The following is a 19,711-nucleotide window of genomic DNA, read 5'->3' on the forward strand; positions in this document are numbered from 1 at the left end:
AATTGCCCCTGTGGACCCTTTTCTATCTCTCCCCTCTCACCTTAAACCTATGCCCTTTAGTTTTAGACTCCCCTACCTTTGGAAAAATTTATTGACTATCTAGCTGACCTATGCCCCTCATCATTTTGTAGACCTCTGTAAGATCACCCCTCAGCCTTCTGCGCTCCAGGGAAGAAAGTTCCTGTCTATCCAGCCTCTCTTTATAACTCAAGCCATCAAGTCCCAGTAGCATCCTAGTAAATCTTGTCTGCACTCTTTCTAGCAGTGTGAAAAAGCGTGAGACAAATGCAGCCTTTATCCTCGTCAGTACAAATCTTTCCACTGGCAAGTCCTCAGGGTGTATCCTATAGAGAAAATACCATTTTCACCAATATTACTGTGCTGTGAAGCTATATGTGTGTGTGTGTGTGCACACATGTGTGTGACTGCAAGGTTCAGTAAAGCGTTCACACTCAACCTTCAGAAGAGTTGAGTGTAAAAGCACATATTTGAAGTGCAGATAAGCAAAGCTAGGGTGGGATACAAGAAAACAATGAGAATTTGCATGAGGAGATAAGGAAGGTTTGATTGTGTTTACTTGTATTTCAAAGAGAAATAAAGGGAGCTTTACAGCTGGCAAAGATCAAAAATGAATAAAGCAGTGTTATTCAAGTCTATTCTTTCCCAAAAGTAGTAGCCAGAAAGACAATTTTCTGGGCAAGGTAATTTGCAAAGAAGGTTAAGAACAATAGATTTATAGATGAAAGGGAAAATGCACTGGAACAGTGAGCAGCCTCAAGGGGGCAGCACTGGAACAGTGAGCAGCTTCAAAGGGGCAGCACTGGAACAGTGAGCACTCTCAGGGGGGCAGTACTGGGACAGTGAGCAGCTTCAAGGGGCAGCACTGGGGCAGTGAGCACTCTCAGGGGGGCAGTACTGGGACAGTGAGCAGCTTCAAAGGGGCAGCACTGGAACAGTGAGCACTCTCAGGGGGGCAGTACTGGGACAGTGAGCAGCTTCAAGGGGCAGCACTGGGGCAGTGAGCAGCCTTACAGGGGTAGCACCGGGACAAGACGCAGCCTCAGGTAAGTGCCTATTTGTTCCTGAAAGTAGGGTTTTGCACATTGTTGAATTTTCACTGCTGTACTAGTGTGGGAGATCTGCCCTGTGAAATATTTCCACAACAACAGCAGTGGGTGACTTGTGGTAATAATACTGGAATACTGAAATCTATAGGGACCACTGCCTGAAAAGCGGTGTTTAATTGAGAGTCTAAAAAAATTAAAATATTTTGGGAAATATTGTGAGGCTATTTCAGCTGTGTAAATGTAACCTTGTGAGGTAGGTTTCCTTCTTTTTGTTAATAAATGTTTCAATTTAATATTTAAAATCCTCAAAAGTGGTACTGGATTTCTTATTCCTGACTTCGGTGCACATACTTTCTCAAAAAAATATACAAATTGCAAATTGTTGTGATAGCTTGATCAAGTTTCCCTTCAGGATTTAGTCAGCCTTGCAATGACCTCTTGCTATATCACTCCTCACAGTAGCACAATGCAAACCAGGTCCCTCGAAGCCCCAGGCTGAAGCTTTAGAGGAAACCAGGGGAGATTCGACCCTCAGATACATGGACCATCTTGTGGACATACCCTGGTGCTCATGAACCAAACAGCCAGCTCTGGATAAGCAACCCGCCCCCCCAGCTTTGTGGATACTTTGGGTGAGCTGAAAGCTAAGGGAGGGAACACTAATGAAAAATCTGGATTGGATGTCCAAATCTAGGCTGATCAGTAAATGCGTCATCTTTCTGGCAACTTCTGCAACCAAACCGGTGCCAAATGTAGTATTTTGCATTACTTTGGACTCAACCCGGGAGGCCAAGAGGGAGACTCTGATATTTCCGTAATCTGAGGTCACCATAAATTTTGCCCAAGTTTGTTCTCTGCAGTAGATGCTCTGGTTTCTCTGCACAGTATAGTTTTTTGTTTTGTTTTTTTCCCCTTTTTTTTAAATGAACATTTACTTTACTATAAAAACATCACAAGTAGTTGAGGACATCATTTCCTCCTTTCAGACCACAATCCCACCCACATATTCCTGTAATCCCACATATTTACCCTGCTAATCCCCCTAACATTAAGGTCAATTTGACATGGTTAATCAAACTAACCTGCACGTTTGGACTGTGGGAGGAAACCCACGCAGACACGGAGAGAATGTGCAAATTCCATACAGACAGTGACTTGAGGCTAGAATTGAACCCGGGTCCCTGGTGCTGTGAAGTTGTAGCGCTAACCACTGCGCCACCGTGTTGCCCACATACATAGCTGAAAATCCAGCATCACGTGAACATACCTGTGTTTATGCTAACACTGAAGAAGGGTGTATGTATGTGGGATATTGCTTTACATTGGAACAAGAGATAGCTAGCTGTTAGGAGTTGTACTGTGTTGTGTTTAAGTCTTGTAATTGGTAAAAGTTATGCTAGTTCTTTTTGTTATATTTTTAACTGTGTTCTTAATTAAGCTTCGTTTGATAAAAGCTTCCTAGTTAATCATACCCGGGGTGAAACACCTTATGCTTACCCCAATGCCAAATTCAAATATAAAGCTTAGGATCTCGGCTAACTTCACAAAACACCTTGGAGATTCCAGCCTGGTCTTAACAGAGTGTTCTCTGATTGGTGTGATTGTTTTATTTCCTCACTCAACTGAATTGTGGTAGATGTTAGTCACAGAGATATGCAGACATGGCGGTGATTTCTACTGTTCCACTCAGCACAGGAATCAGAGCGGGCAAGGGGCGGATCATGAATTATTGACCTCAGATGGGATTTTCCAGTTTTGGGATGAGGCAGGCTGGAAAATCCCATCCATAAAGTCTTGTGTGAGAACTGGCAGTTGAAACAACATCATCACAGACATGCTTGTAGCCAACTCACAGTTGCTATTAGACACAGGCTATTGGAGAAGCCCCTCTACTTACCCTCTATGAACAAACTGCCCGACTCCAGCTGCCTGACAAAGCTCATTGTATCGGCCTTGGCAAAGATGTGTTGTCCATCCAGACGTCGCCAGGTGACCCTGGGAGGGGGATCCCCCACCGCATGGCAAGGCAGTGTCACATTCTGGCCAATAGTCACAGAGACGTCTAAGGGGGTCTCGGAGAACCGCGGGGCAGCTGGGAAAGGAAGGAATACATCAGAGGCAGCTCACCGAGATCGGAGACATCGTCCATTAACCGTGACACAAAGAGCGGGTCTGTGATAAGTGCGGGTCGTAACTTACAGCCAACATCTAACATCACCGTGGCGGAGGAGCTGCCTGCCTCATTGGTGGCCACGCAGGTATAGAATCCAGCATCCATCTCCTGCACCTCCCTAATCCGCAACGTACCACCAACTGCATCAACTTCCACAAACGGAACCTGGGTCAGATCCAGATCACCTGCTCAGAGATACAGCTCAGTGTCACTCTCCCAGCCACATACAGTTTTATATTTTAATAAAACACTTCAGAGCAGTCACCATCTGAAATCATCTTTTTATCCTCCCTTTCTAACAATGTTTCTTGCAGGTTATTTACATCAGGGTCGGAATCTCCACCCATACTAAACCTAACACTGTACCCGGTAATGATTTCCACTCCGATTCTCAATTGGAAACAGGTTTTCCCTGTTGACTGTTGCAACACCAAGAATATCATTGGTGGCTGCTCCAGAATTCCATACTTGCAGATTAACCCGAGTAATACTGTACTCTCCTGCTGAGCCTGAGTAATACTGTACTCCCAGATTGATCCTGAGGAATACTCTACTCCCAGATTGATCCTGAGTGATACGGTACTCCCAGATTGATCCTGAGTAGTACTGTACTCGCCTGTTGATCCTGAGTAATACTGTACTCCCAGATTGATCCTGAGTAATGCTGTACTCCCAGATTGATCCTGAGTAATGCTGTACTCCCAGATTGATCCTGAGTAATGCTGTACTCCCAGATTGATCCTGAGTAATACTGTACTCCCCTGTTGATCCTGAGTAATACTGTACTCCCAGACTGATCCTGAGTAATACTGTACTCCCAGATTGATCCTGAGTAATACTGTACTGACCCCAGACTCACCTCAAGAGCAGCTAATTCATAATTAATGTAATTGAGAATTTACATTAATTCTCATCAATGTAATGAGTTATTTGTCCAATGTGCCAGGTTCAGAGTGTGGTGTTACACATTTCTACTGAATTGACACAGATGGTATACCCCTCTCCCCGCTCCCAGCCTAATGAAGGCAGTTTGTCAAACTGATTCCGGCAAGTCCCGCACCGATAGCGATGCCAATACCTTTAAACCAAGTGACCTCAGGCTGCGGCACCCCTGCGGTTCGACATTCCAGCAATGCCACCTCGGCGATCGTAGCGAGTACCACTGGATTGGGCACTGTAACCACAGGGATCTCTGCAGGTGAACAGAGAACATCTGGATGGAATGAACGCTGCTTCACAAAGACCTTATTCATAGAATCTCCACAGTGCAATAGGAGACCCAACCAGTCTGCACCAACCACAATCCCACCCTATTCCCATAATTCCATTTATTTACACTGCCAGTCCCGCTGACACTAAGGCACAATTTAGCAAGGCCAATCCACCTAACCCGCACACCTTTGGAGTGTGGGAGGAAACCGGAGCACCCAGAGGAAACCTACGCATACTCAGGGAGAACATGCAATATCCACACAGACAGTGACCCAAGGCCAGAATCGACCCGGGCCCTGATGCTGTGAGGCAGCAGTGCCACCCCGTGTAGCCTTATATAGCTCAGGCACAACTTGCAAATTTTCTACATTCCACCCATTAATATAATTACAAAAGGACAAACATATAAATTAATAACTGACGGAAGAACATGAGAAATAGGTGCAGGAGGAGACCATTTGTCTCCTTGGGCCTGGTCTGCCATTCTTTCAGATCTGATTGTGGCCCTAACAACTCCTGTCATCTTTGCCACTGCCATCCTCACCCTCTCCCCACTACCCCTCACCGTCATCTCCTCCCCGCATTCCTCACTCTCCCCCACCCCTCACCCTCAGACCCTCACCCCACCTTTCACCCTCACCTCATTACCCTCACCCCATTACCCCACTCTTCACCCTCTGCCCCTCACTCCCTCCCCCCACCCTCTCCCCTACCCAACCCCTCACCCTCTCTCCCCACCCTTCACACTTCCCCCCCCACCCTCACCCTCTCCCCCTCATCCCCACTTCCTAACCCACCTGTCACCCTGTCCCCCCCACCACACACCCCCTCCATTCCCCCCACCCTGTCCCTCACACCCTCTCTTTCCATCCTCCCCCACCCCCTCCCCCCAACTCTTACCCCTTCCACCCTCCCCCTCCCCCCTTGACCTCACTATCAAACAAAAATCTGCCTTGAATACATTCACTGACCCAGCATGCACTGCTCACTGACGACAAGCGTTCCAAAGGCTAACGACCTCTTGAGAGTTAAAGTTCCTGCTCAACTCTGTCATAAATAGAATCTTCTTATTGTCAAAGGGCAGCCCCTTCGTTCTATAATCCTCCACAAGGGGAAACAGCCTCCCACCATCCACCTTGTCAATCCCCCCCAACCCCCTCAGAATCTCCCATCTTTCAAAGAACAACAAAGAACAAAGAAAAGTACAGCACAAGGACAGGCCCTTCGGCCCACCAACCCTGTGCTGATCCTCATGCCCACAGGCATCACGGGGCAACAAGGATTGGAAGCAAGCCAAAAGAAAAGTGGCAGAGAACAAAGAAAAGGGAATAGGTCCTCTCTCTGTCCAATCCCAAAAAGTCAACTGAAAAAAATAACATTCTGCCCTTACTTGGACCGTATCCCTCTATTCCCTCCCTATTCATGTACCCATCCAGATGCCTCTTAAATGTGCCTGCTTCCACCATCTCCTCTGGCTGCTCGTTCCAGGCACCCATCACTCTGTGTAAAAACCATCCCCCCTCCCCCACACATCTCCCTTAAACTTCCCCCCTCTGACTTTGAACCTGTGTCCTCTTGTAATTGATACTTCTGCCCTGGGAAAAAGCCTCTGACTAACCATTCCGTCCGTGTCTCTGATAATTTTGTTGATGTCTATTAAGTAGTCTAAATTTCATGCATCTCCAAATTGATTTTGCTCCTATACTGTATTTTGGCAGCTTAAATTCAGAGCAAGTAGCACAGGGCCAGACCCTATTCCCTGTTTCTCTGTCCGGAAGTGGATCTGTCAGCAGTTGTTACTCAGGACGCACACCATGCTTGCCCCCCTTACCCGAGTATGCCAACTTCGCTTCCTTCCGGTCTGTTCCGACTGCATTTGAGGCGAGGCAGGTGTAAGTCCCAGCATCCTCCGGGACAGCGTCTTTTATTGTTAAAGTACCAATCTCATTGATGGTGAATCTGGGAGAATAAAAATGGACAGATTCCAAATTGAAATCCTGGGCCAGACACGGGGAGGGGGGGTGGGGGTACATGATCTTATGTCAAATATCTCAACAGATATGTAAGGATATATATTGCATCTTTCCCGATTGACCACAGGAAAATAACTACCAAGTATAATTAACAAATATTTAGTCTGCATAAATTTATTTAAAGGACAGATTTGCACTTTCAATGAAATGGAAAACAAAGGAATATGTTTAGGCTTATCAATTAGTGTCACAAGTAGGCTTAGGTTAACACTGCAATGAAATTACCGTGAAAACGCACTCTGTCACACTCAGGTCCATTCAGATGCTTTTACTGTGGGACTGAGTTCAGACAACCATCTACTCTCACTGTACACTAGCAAGTGGGTGGCACGGTTAGCACTGCTGCTTCACAGCTCCAGGGACCTGGGTTCGATTCCCAGCTTGGGTCACTGTCTGCGTGGAGTTTGCACATTCTCCTCATGTCTGCGTGGGTTTCCTCCAGGTGCTCCGGTTTCCTCCCACAGTCCAAAGATGTGCGGGTTAGGTTGATTGGCCATGCTAAAATTGCCCCTTAGTGTCCTGAGATGTGTAGGTTAGAGGGATTAGTGGGTAAATATGTAGGGATATGGCAGTAGGGCTTGAGTGGGATTGTGGTCAATGCAGACTCGATGGGCCAAATGGCCTCTTTCTGTACTGTAGGGTTTCTATGATTCTCTATGATTTCTATGAAAATTCCCTAGTCGCTACACTCCGGCGCCTGTTTGGGTACACTGAGGGAGAATTTAGCACGGCCAATGCACCCAATCAGCACATCTTTCAGACAGTGGGAGGAAACCCACGCAGACACAGAAAAAATGCGCAGACTCCACACAGATAGTGACCCAAGTCAGGAATTGAACCCGGTCCCTGGCGCTGAGAGGCAGCAGTGCTAACCACAGTGCCACCGTGCCACTCTAAGTGTCACCCACCCCATTGGCCATCCCTGGGACAAGAATAAAGGAGTGCAAGGATAAAATTTCAAAGGCCGGGGAACAAATACTCCGGAAAATTTTTCCAAGACGCCCCTCAGGGAATGGAAACCAGTCCAGGACATAACACCATCTGCTGGGAGGTCATAACATGGGGTGTTGAGGAGTACAGAAGTGTTAAACAGGACATTCTTTTCTCTATCCTTCAGGGTGAGGATGTGTAGATGTTTTCCGTCCTTGCTTCCAAATGAGGCACACGGTGAGGCAACCATCCAACCTTGGGAATAACGTTAGGCATGTTAGTAACCAACTTAACCTGAGGTTCAATTCCCATCCTCCCTGGACCTACACAGCAAGGTTGAATCCATTTCCAGTTTGACTTCATATATTTTTAAACATTACATTTGAACAAGTAATGCGGAGCAACTAATCAAAGAACACAATTTATTGAAGTAAGAGCTATTAGTGTGCCCGTTCTAATGTTAGATCGCCAGAAGCCTGAGTCAGCGCCAAGAGTAGTAGCTGCTTAGAATTCCTCTTGAGTTTAGCGCCATGTTATTCTTGCAGAAGTAATTATTCTGAGATATTATCCTTGCCAGAAACTCTGGGCAAGAATGTAAATTTACTAAAAACAGTACGCTAGTGAGCCTTTTCCTCAGAATCACCGATAACCTTCTTTCATCGCTGTGATTTTTAACTTATAATGATTGTTTTGCAAATTGGCCATCTTTACTTCGTCAATGCAAATGGTTTTTTATGCTGGCCAACCTTTCCGTCTTCATTGTAAATCACTTATTATTACTGGCCAACTTTTCTGTATTCAAGTTTCTGTTGGCCATCTACACATTAGCCTCTGGCGTAACCTTGACGAGGGTTACCAGCTGGAACTCTCCCATCCCGCCACTGGAATTTTAGTGGGCGGGTTGCAGAGTCTGTGAAACGCCACTGACAATCAGGTGGGAATTTCCAGCTTTTAGACCACCTCGGCTGGAGAATTCCACCCGCCATCTTTTTTTCAACCAGATCATTGGCTTCTCCTCACATCCATCCGCTGTTTCTTCCATGCAGTGAAGGAGCAGAACCAAGTGCCGAGTAGAAACACGCGTGTTGCGTGCAGAGGTGACACTACCTCACAACAAGAGTCATCACCCTTACTCTACATTAAAACTCGCTAGCCACCCTCATGCCAACTTCCCTTGAAGCTGCACCCTTGAAACCACTGTCGGAAAACCCCATCTGGTTCACAAAGGTCCTTTAGGGAAGGAAGCCTGCCATTCTTACCTGGTCTGGCCTACATGTGACTCCGGAGCCACAGCAATGTGGTTGGCTCTCAAATGCCCTCCACGGGCAACTAGGGATGGGCAATAAATACTGGCCAGTCAGCGATGCCCATGTTCCCGCTAATGAATGAAAAAAAAAGAAATTGGAGCAGGAATCGGCCTTATGGCCCCCTCAAACTTGCTCTGCCATTCAGTGGTGGCATAGCAGTTAGCACTGCTGCTTCAGCAACCTGGGTTCAATTCCTGGCTTGGGTGACTGTGTGGAGTTTGTACATTCTCCCTCTGCCTGCGTGGGTTTCCTCCCACAGTCTAAAGATGCGCGGGTTAGATTGATTGGCCAAGCTAATTTGCCCCTTCATGTCCTGGGATGTATAGGTTAGAGGAATTAGCGGGTAAATTTATTGGGTAATGGGGATCAGGCCTGGGTGCGATTGTGCAGACCAGATGGGCTGAATGGCCTCCTTCTGCACTGCCTTGTTTCTAATAAGATCATGGCTGATCTTCTAGTCCTTTTTCTTGCAGAAACCCAATTCCCTTGACTCCTGAGTGTCCAAAAATGTGTCAATCAACATCTTAAAAAATACTTAACAACTGAACAGCTACCAGCCTCTGGGGTAGAGAATTCCAAAGATTCACAACCCGCTGAGTGAAAAAGATTCTCCTCATCTCAATCTGAAATGGCCGACTGCTCATCCTGAGACAGCGCCCCCTGGTTCTAGACCCACCAGGCAGAGGAAGAAGCAACCTCCTCATACTTACCCTTCTAAACACTCTCCGAATTTCCTAAATTTCGGAGAGGTGACTGTCCTTTAAATAAATTTATACAGACTAAATTTTTATGGACTCCGGAGAACCCAGGTCCCACTCAATCCACTCTCTCCTCAAGAAGGGCCCTTGGGAGTCAATCGAGCAAAATTTTGTCACAGCCTTTCCAAGACAAAGTTCCTTCGCTAGAGAGACCAAAGCTGTCCATAGTTCATATCCAGTTCATAAAGTCTCTCCTCATTCTGACTGCCAAATTCTATCACACTTTTTGGTGTTAAATTTTAGCTGCCATGTGTTGGCCATGTGTGTCGTAACGATTCAGGAGAAAGAGCGTCTGGAAAGGAGGCACATCATTAACCTTCAGAGCCAATCTGGCAGCAATAGCGCCAGATGCTGCAGTTAAATGTAGTAATGCTTAGTAAATGTGTGAAGTCTCACACTTCCTACCAAATGAGCCCCGAGGTGGGGATGGCTAGAGGTGGGCTTTCAACAAGTGAGATGATCTTTAACCTTTCAAGGTGGTACATTAATCATGAGTGATGTTAATCTTCATGTGGATTGAGAAAATCTAATATGCAGAGGTAGCCACGTGGAAGAATCCATAACGTATTCAGGACAGTTTCCTAGAACAACCACTGATGCTCAATAGCAGCAGTGTGTACTATCTACAAGACACACTGCAGCAATTCACCAAAGATCCTTAGACAGCACCTCCCATCCAAAAGGCCAAGAGCAGCAGATACATGGGAACAGCACCGCCTGCAAGTTCCCCTCCAAGCCACTCACCATCCTGACTTGGAAATATATCGCTGTTCCATCGCAGTTGCTGGGTCAAAATCCTGGAATTCTCTTCCTAACAGCATTGTGAGTCAACCCACAGAGCATGAAGTGCAGCACATTCAAGAAAGTAGCTCACCACCACCTTCTCAAGGGTAACTAGGGATGGGCAATAAATCCTGGCCACCCAGCGATGCTCATGTCCCACAAATGAATAAAAAAAATACAAGATGTTGTGGATCCCACCAGGGGTCAGGTAATTTTAGGGTGGCACTGTGGTTAGCACTGCTGTTTTACAGCGCCAGTGACCTGGGTTCAATTCCAGCCACAGTTCAGTGTGTGTGGAGTTTGCACGTTCTCTCCATGTCTGCGTGGGTTTCATCCGGGTGCTCCAGTTTCCTCCCTCACTCCAAAGTTGTGCGGGTTAGGTGGATCGGCCGTGCTAAATTGCCCCTTAGTGTCAGGGGGACTAGTGGGGTAAACACGTGGGGTTACGGGGATAGGGTGGGATTGTTGTCAGTGCAGCCACGATGGGCCGAATGGCCTCATTCTGCATTGTAGGGATTCTATGATTCTGGCAGATGAATAGATGGGTTTTAACAGTGGGTGGGGCAGCCAATCCCAGCAGATCAGCCACCTTTAGTAACCGCAAACAGGCCGTCACAAAACTGAGACTCAGGCCTCATTTCAATCTGGAACAGGCAGCTCAGCAGCTTCTGGCCTCAGGATGGTCGGTGGCCTGGGGCTCTGGTGAGGGAGGGGAGGGAAAGGAGGAGGAGGGGGAAGGGGAGAGGAGATGAGGGGGTGGGAGGAAAGGGAGGGGAGGGGGTGAGGAGGGTGAGGGGAAGAGGAGGGGAGGGGGACAGGAGAGGGAGGGGAGTGGGGGCAGGAAGGGGAAGGGTGATGGGAAGGGTTAGGGCGGGGAGGCATGGGGATGGGAGAGGAGAGAATGGGGAGGGGGAGGCAGAGGTGAAACCGAGGTGGGGAGAGGGGATCAAAAGGCTGGGTAATGCGGCAGATTACAATGATTTTTGTGATCATTCATGATCCACACGGAACCCCCAAAATTAAATTTACAGCTTATGTTTTTAGGACTTACCCCACAGGAACACCGGTGGAACACGGTGCAACATGATTGGTTCTGAGCAGAATGGTAACCAGGGACCTATGTTATTTCAAACTCGTTCATGAGATACAGACCAGTGAATGGAATTATTTCCCATCTACTCTCGTCCCTGGGAGGCTGCTGGTGAGTAAAAGTGTATCTGGTGCAGGTACAGGTGGACACAGTCAATTGGACCCAGCGACTAGGAAGGAACAGTGATACATTTCCAAATCAGGATGCTGTGGGTACTTGTAGGGGGTAATGTTCCTACGTATCTGCTGCTCTTGTGCTTCTCATAGCAGTCACAGGTTTAGAAGGTGCAGTCAAAGGATGTTAGGTGTGTTGTTGCAGTGAATTAAGCTGCTGCCACTATGTGTCAGTGATGGTGGGAGTGAATGCTTCAGCTGGTGAATGGGATGCTGATAAAACGGGGCTGCTTTATCCCGGATGGTTTCCAGTTTAGTTCAGTTCAGTTTTTAATTTTTTTTTATTAGTGTTACAAGTCAGCTTACACTAACACTGCAATGAAGCTACTGTGAAAATCCTCTAGCCGCCACACTCTGGCGCCTATTCGGGGTAAAAAGTCTGACAACACCAGGTTTAAGTCCAAGTGATTTATTTGATAGTAAACTCACTAGCTTCAGGTGAAGAGGGAAACCTCGAAAGCTAGTGAGTTTACTATCAAATATATCGGTTGGACTTAAACCTGGTGTTGTCAGACTTCTTACTGTGTTTACCCCAATCCAACACCGGCATATCCACATCATGCCTATTCGGGTACACTGAGGGGGAATTTAGCATGGCCAGTCCACCTAACCAGCACGTCTTTTTGGATTGTAAGAAGAAACCAGAGCACCCGGAGGAAACCCACGCAGACACAGGGAGAATGTGCAAACTCCACACAGACAGTCACCCAAAGCTGGGAATCGAACCCAGGTTATTGGCACTGTGAGGTAACAGTGCTAACCACTGTGCTGTCAGATGGCATCAAGCTTCTTGATTGTTGTTGGAGCTGCACCTATCCAGGCAAATGGCGGGTATTCCATCCTGACTTGCGCCTTATAGATAGACGGTAGATAGGATTTGGGGAGTCAGGAGATGAGTTACTTGCCACAGAATTTCCAGTGTCCGACCTGTCCTTGTAGCCACATGATATTTCTGGCTGGTCCAGTGCATTTTCTGGTTAACTCTGCCATTCAATAAGATCATGGTCTATCATCTGTCTAAATCCCACTTTCCTGCCGTATCCCCCACAACCTGGTTAATGGTGGCTTCTCCAGGGTGGTTGAGGATTCAGCAATGGTAATGGCAATAAGAATCAAGGGGAAATGGGGAGAACCTCTCTTGTTGGAGATTGTCTGCACATCATAGGAGCCCAGTGTTCAAGCTGAAATTGGCTTACCACCAGAAGCAGGCAGGCAGTTCAGCTACCATGCAAGTGGCAACCAGGTTACTGGGTGGGACGTTGCACATTGTGGAATGAGGATTCTGGGGATAAGATAGGAAAGTGGGATTTAGACAGAAGCTAGACCATGATCTTATTGAATGGCAGAGTTTGGCACAAAGTGCTTTTTTTATGTTGCAGAGATTTATTTATATCATCTATGCAGGTTAGAATTCACAAAACAGAAAATATGGTTTGCCAAATTAAGCAGAGTAATTTACATAAAGTTTAAAGTGACCATTTTAGGCCACAAGATACAGGAGCGGAATTAGGCCTTTCGGCCCATCAAGTCTGCTCTGCCATTCAATCATGGCTGATAGATTTCTCAACCCTATTCTCCCACTTATTCCTCGTAACCTTTGATCCCTTTACCAATCTAGAATCAATCACTGTCTTAAATACTCAATGACCTGGCCTCCACAGCCTTCTGTGGCAATGAATTCCACAGATTCACCACCCTCTGGCTGATGAAATTCCTCCTTATCTCGCTTCTATTCTGAGGCTGTGCCCTTGGATCCTAGTCTCTCCGAGTAATAGAAACATCTTCCCCACGTCCACTATATCCAGACCTTGCAGTATTCTGTAAGCTTTATTGACTGTGAGGGGCTGCTTCTATTAATGGTTGCCAAGGTTTTCACTTGGCTGTTTCATATGCCAGAGAAAGTTCATTCTCAGCCTGTGAAATGAGTTCTTCCTCTACCTGCCCGCAGTTGATCTTCTCTTCCAGTTTTTGAACATTGCAGTCCGACTTTACCAAGTTAAACCATTCATTGACAGGCTGCCCGATGTACTTACTGCATCCTGAGGGATGGATTGCAGGACAGTAAGAATTCTGGAGTACAAACCGCTCAATGACCCCTGAGAATTCTGGGCCACAGGAAGACCCGCCAACCCAATCATATTCCTCAGAATTCTGGCTATTGGCACCCAGGCTCCAATTACTAAGTCTCTCAGTCCCATTTATTTACTTATGTGCCTCAAGCAGGCTTACATTAACACTGCAATGAAATTACCATGAAAATCCTCTAGTCGTCACACTCTGACACCTGTTCGGGTACACTGAGGGAGAATTTAGCATGGCCAACACGCTTAACCAGCACATCTTTCAGACTGTGGGAGGAAACCAGAGCATCCAGAGGAAACCCACGCAGACACGGGATGAACATGCAGACTCTACGTGGATTTTCCAAGCTGAGAATTGAATCCAGGTCCCTGGCGCTGTGAGGCAGCAGTGCTAACCACTGTGCCACACTGAAAGGCTGTTAACATCCACTGACTTTGACAGGTTCAATTTGACTCTATAGATTGCAGAAAGCACTCAGTCATTAACTTGTCAATGCTGCTGTGTTCCAGCCTGTGCACAGGTAGTGAAGAACTGTCACTCCTTAACTTGCCAGATATTATCCACATCATAATCGTGGGCTCCACAATCACCTCTACAAAATAAGTAACACTCCAGCCTTGACTTGCATGTTTTTAAAAAAAGCTCTAGTGAAACTGCAAAGGGGCCTCAGGGCAAAAACCTTCTCGCCCTCTCAAAATATCAAATTGGAGGGGAGATGGGAGTTGGTTATCTCCAACAAGGTTGCAAAACGCTGCGAGCCAAAACCAACATCACAAGCTTTCAGCGAAGGACCATGGATTTATGAGGGACTTTTATCACATCTTTGGGACATTCCACACACTTCACAACCAATGAATTACTTTTTGAAGTGCTCTTGAGACACTGGACTTATGATGGTAAACACCGCAAAACATACACTTTAAAATTCACCACTAGTAAAGGGTCAATTAACCACACAGCCCAGCTTTGAAAATATTTGAACAGCAAAAGTACACTAACTTAAGACCTGAATTCATGCGTGCCGATCAAAGGAGCACAACTAATGGGCTGATGGCTAGGTGAGGGAAAGCTATATTCACACAGCGAGCGGTCAGGATCTGCTGTGTCTGAGTGTGGCGGAGGCAGATTCAATTATAACTTTCAAGAGGGAATTGGATAATTATCCGAAGAGAAAAAAAACAGCAGGGGGAAAGGTGAAGGGGGAGACTAATTAAGTTGCCCAAGAAGAAAGCTGACAGAAGTGAGGTTGGTCAAATAGCCTCCTTCTGTGCTGTAGCAATGCTGTGATATGTCTTAAACTGGAATCAAAGATCGTGTAACTGGACACAATTACCAAATAGCTTGCATCAAACTATTCAGCAATCCAAATACCATGGAATTATGGAGTCCTAGCCATCAATCCCAATTTAAAAACAAATAAAGTTTATTTATTCTAGTTTCAAGTAGGTTTACATTAACTGAAGTAACTGTGAAAATCCCCGAGATGTTACATTCCAGCGTCTGTTTGGGTACACCCAGGCAGAATTTAGCATGGCCATTGCAGCTAACCAGCATGTCTTTCGGACTGTGGGAGGAAACTGGAGCACCTGGAGGAAACCTGTGCAGACATGGGGAGAATGTGCAAACTCCACACAGACAGTGACCCAAGCTGGGAATCAAACCTCGGTCTCTGGCTGTGAGGCAGCAGTGTTAACCACAGTATTGCCCCAATTTCTCTGAAGCAAATGCTAAAATCCAAACTGGGAGTGTTCACTGGCTATTAACTTCTTTGCTCAGAGAGAGTGGTTACCAGATGGAATTTGCTCCCACACGGAATGGTTAAGGTCACTCACATAGAAGCATTCCAGGGGAAGTGAGTCGAGGATACAAGGGGGAAAGGACAGGACCTGCTGTCCGGGGAAGGTGAGAGGAGGCTTGTATGGAATACACACTCTGGGATAGGACAGTTGGGCCAAATGGCCTGATTCTATGCTGAAAACACTAAGTAAGAATCTCCAAGAGTGGAGAAGCAATGTGTGCGTATCATAGAATTGCCACAGTGCTGGAGACCATTCAGCCCATCATGTCTTCACTGGCTCTCCAAATAAGCAATTCATTTCATGCCATCTACCTAAGCTACACATCATGGGAAACTAATGGGCAATATGGCACACCCAATCCATTTAACCTCCACACCTTTGGACTGTGGGAGAAAACCAGAGGAAAACCACACAGACACGGGGAGAACGTGCAAACTCCACACAAATAGTGACCTGAGGCCAGAATTGAACCCGGGTCCCTGACGCTGCGAGGCAGCAGTGATAATCACTGTGCCGCCTTGCTGCCCACATGGGGAAGGAAGGAAGTTGTTCAGTAGAATACAGTGAGTTTGCTCTGTTAGTGTGCTCCACAGTGAGGGAGGTTGAGACCTTCCTCCATTTACAGCAGGACGGCACTCCGAGGAGAGATGAGTAGAATGGAGGTTCCTTACCTGTGGTTATTTGTCACTAGTGCACCCTGGTGAATCCAGACAACTCCAGGATCTGGGTAGCCGGTAGCAACGCAGCTGATTCGGATCTCCGCCGCTCTGACAAAACTCTGCAAGCTGGGGCTGACAGAAACGCGTGGGGCTTCTGCAAACAAACAGACGAGAAGGTTCCGGAAAGGTGACCCAGCTCCATTTATTATGCAAAGTAAAAGCAGAAAATACTGGAAATGCTGAATGTGGACAGAGGAACAGAGCTTACATTCCTGAGGTGAACGATCATTGACTTGAAATGTTCATTTACTCTCTCCACACAGATGCTGCCTGACCTGCTGAACATCTAGAACATTCTTGCTATCTATATAGTCGGGGCCCATTTAAGAGAGCAAGTCAGGTAACGCAGGGGAGTCAGTCTTGGATGGACAGTGCAACAGGGGTGGCCCGGTGCCACAGTGGTTAGCACTGCTGCCTCACAGCACTAGAGACCAAGGTTCAATTCTGGCCTTGGATCACTGTCTGTGTGGAGTTTGCACATTCTCCCCATGTCTATGTGGGTTTCCTTTGGGTTCCTCCCACATCTTTCAGACTGTGGGAGGAAACCGGAGCACACAGAAGAAACCCACGCAGAAGTGGGGAGAACGTGCAAACTCCACACAGACAGTGACTCGAGCAGAGAATGGTTGCTTAACTAAACAATAACTCACACTAAAATATCAGAGGCCAGAGGAAATTGTCAGAAAATGGTGAGTCATTAAGGAGCAGCAATCCTGAGTTTTCACCTCATCAAACAACCTGTCAACATTGTCTATCAGATTCTAAACCGTTGTTCTTGGTTTTCCCCAGTAACTTATTACGTGAGGATACTGCATTTCAAACAAACCTTCCACCCAATGTCACTTCCTCCTTTTTATTTCATAAAATCATATGGGGCACAAGGAGGCCGTTCGGCCCATCATGTCTGCCCTGACTCTGCAATAGAGCATCTTACCCAGACCCTATCCCCTTAACTCAACATATTTACCCTGTTATCCCCCCAACCTTCACATCCTGGGGCGTTACGTGGCAATTTAGCATGGCCAATCCACCTAAGTTGCACATCGTTGTACTGTGGGGAAAATCGGAGCACCTGGAGGAAACCCATTCAGACACTAGAAGAATGTGCAGATTCCAAAAGGACAGTCATCCAAGCCAGAAATCGAACCCAGGTCCCTGGCACAGTGAGGCAACAGTGCTAACCACTGTACCATCACGTCGCTCTCAAATTATTATTAGCTCTTGTTACACTATGTAATTCACTTGAACTATTCTACCAGCATTAGAATCATAGAATCCTCCAGTACAGAAAGAGGCCATTCAGCCCATCAAGTCTCACCTTATCTCCACAACCCCATGCTTTTACCCTAACTAAGTCCCCCGACACTAAGGGGCAATTTAGCCTGGCCATTCCACCTGCCCCACACATCTTTGGACTGTGGGAGGAAACCAGAGCACCCAGAGGAAACCCACACAGACATGGGAAGAACCTGCAGACTCCAAACAGTGACCCAAGCCGGGAATTGAACCCAGGTCCCTGGCGCAGAGAGGCAGCAGTGCTAACCACCGTGCCATCCATTAATATTTTAATTGTAAATCGGGTCTCTTCAAAGTGTTTATTCCCAAACAGTTCATGCCAAGTTTTCAGAGGAAGTTAAAATTCCCAATCCCCAGAATGATCCAATTTGTTCATCTCTCTGCTTTCCTACTGAAACAGCTATTCTACATTATTGGATACACGGAGACTGTGGAGTTCCACTCTTACCAGGAACAAATAGCCATACAGAGGCGCGGCTCGATCCCTGGGGATTAACCGCCACACATTCGTAACGCCCAGCATCCTTTGGCTGTACGTTCCAAAATGCCAGCGATGAGTTTCTCAGAGGAGTGACAAGTTCATTGTCACCCTGAAGCTCAGCCCCGTCCTGCATCCAGGTAATGTTATATCGGATGCTTCCGAGAACTCGGCACGTCAGGAGCACCTGATCTCCTGGGAATGCTGTGACGTTATGAGGGGCCTCTACAAGAGGAGGCGGTTCTGGGGAGGAAAAGCAAATACATGGAGATTATTAGTGCCAGGAATTAGCTTATCCCACATTTCCCATTCAACACATATATCCTATCCATCCGTTCGCACCTTTCAGTGAGAGTTTGACCAGGGAGACATAGGGGGCGACATTATTGGCTGATCGATTGGCAAGGCGAGGCAGTAAGATTGGGCGAGAGATGAAAAGTCAGGTTCACGCCCAGTTTCTCGCCTCTCGCGATATTACTGGCCCTGTTCTGCCGGCGAAATCAGCCTCGCATCCTTTAATATTCATCAGTGCGTCCTACTACACTAAGTAGACTATATGTACACAGTGCAATGGGAGATTGGGGCACCTGCACAATGGCACCCATACATCTCAACAGCCAACTTCCCATTGTGAATAGACTCTGCCCACTCCCCCTGCTGGTGAGAATCACACTTGGGCACAATTTTTTTTCTAAGTGCCATATGATTGTGTCTGGGAGGTCATCCAAAAATTGGGCACGATTCTTTCCCATCCTCAGGTTCACTTGGCACTTAGTATTTTTTTGGTAAATCGCCTCCACAGAGTCTGAATAAAATAGCTCACAGGTGCCATGGATCACTGCACATCAGTTAGTCTCTGAAGCTTCAAAAAAATCTACTTACAGGCCAAATGTCAAATGTGAACCAATGGTGCTGTGGTCGCCATTTTGAAACACAACTCAAATTAAATCAACATGTTATGTTTTATTTAAATAAAAGATTTCCACAAGGATAATTTGAACCACAGCCATAACATTTTACAAAGCATCGCATTCATTGGCCAGAATCTTACCACCGTTCACACCAATGGGATTTTCCCATCTCGCCGCAGTGAAGGGAGAAATTCTCCGACAACACTACTGCAGGAGCGAGGTGTGAATGGCAGTTAAAATCACACCCATTGTCTTTGCCATTGGATGCCAATTTCAGAGTTTGCCAGAAGTCACATTGTCAAAAGGAGGGATCCCCACGGGATCAGGTTTGGCGCTTTTAGATTCAGAATCGTCTCACTGAAACAAACCATCTTGCACTCCGTCCACTGAATTGGATGTGCCAAATTTTTGGAATGATCAGAACGTTTGGCTGCTGGGAATATTGAAATTCATGGGCATTTCATCCATGTGACAATATTTTCATCACTGTCTGATGATTAAGTGCTGGAAACTGGTAATATTGCCATTGAATTCTTTTCTCCTCAGAGTGACCTTGGTTTTCCTGCTGCAACACCAAACATTCTTGTTCCATGAACAAGGGGATGTGCTACATCAACTCACCATTACTCTGAAATCTGGGTTGGACTCAGGATGTGATTTGGCTCACTAGTGCATCTATACACATTGTATTTCTGGTGATGATATAATCATTTCAACAATTTTTGAGGGCCCTTTCTGATAGATGCATCCTAACTAGCCCTTGTTTCCATAGTGAATTTGATCTTGGATATCTTTTTCAGGGTAGTTTCCTCCTCTGTCCATTCTTGCACCAGTTTTTTCCCTAACACCTCACTGCAGCATGGTTATTTGAGTGGGAAAATGTGACGGCTTTTAGCACAA

The 19,711-nt window shown here is 46.6% G+C and overlaps 1 protein-coding gene across 1 annotated transcript in view; it reads right to left on the reverse strand.

Moving 5' to 3' along the window:
• Positions 1–19,711, reverse strand: part of LOC145358107 (hemicentin-1-like) — a 359,590-nt gene that overhangs the window by 242,088 nt on the left and 97,791 nt on the right. Inside the window, exons 11-16 of the mRNA XM_080211781.1 lie at positions 17,871–18,143; positions 16,079–16,220; positions 6,284–6,411; positions 4,319–4,432; positions 3,267–3,425; positions 2,965–3,159 (exon numbers count right to left, since the gene is read on the reverse strand). Coding sequence (XP_080067907.1) covers positions 2,965–3,159; positions 3,267–3,425; positions 4,319–4,432; positions 6,284–6,411; positions 16,079–16,220; positions 17,871–18,143 — 1,011 coding nt within the window. The remainder of the gene's footprint in view (positions 1–2,964; positions 3,160–3,266; positions 3,426–4,318; positions 4,433–6,283; positions 6,412–16,078; positions 16,221–17,870; positions 18,144–19,711) is intronic.

Source organism: Carcharhinus amblyrhynchos, chromosome 25, assembly GCF_965287045.1.
Source record: "Carcharhinus amblyrhynchos chromosome 25, sCarAmb.v2.hapA, whole genome shotgun sequence".
Taxonomy (NCBI): Eukaryota; Metazoa; Chordata; class Chondrichthyes; order Carcharhiniformes; family Carcharhinidae; genus Carcharhinus; species Carcharhinus amblyrhynchos.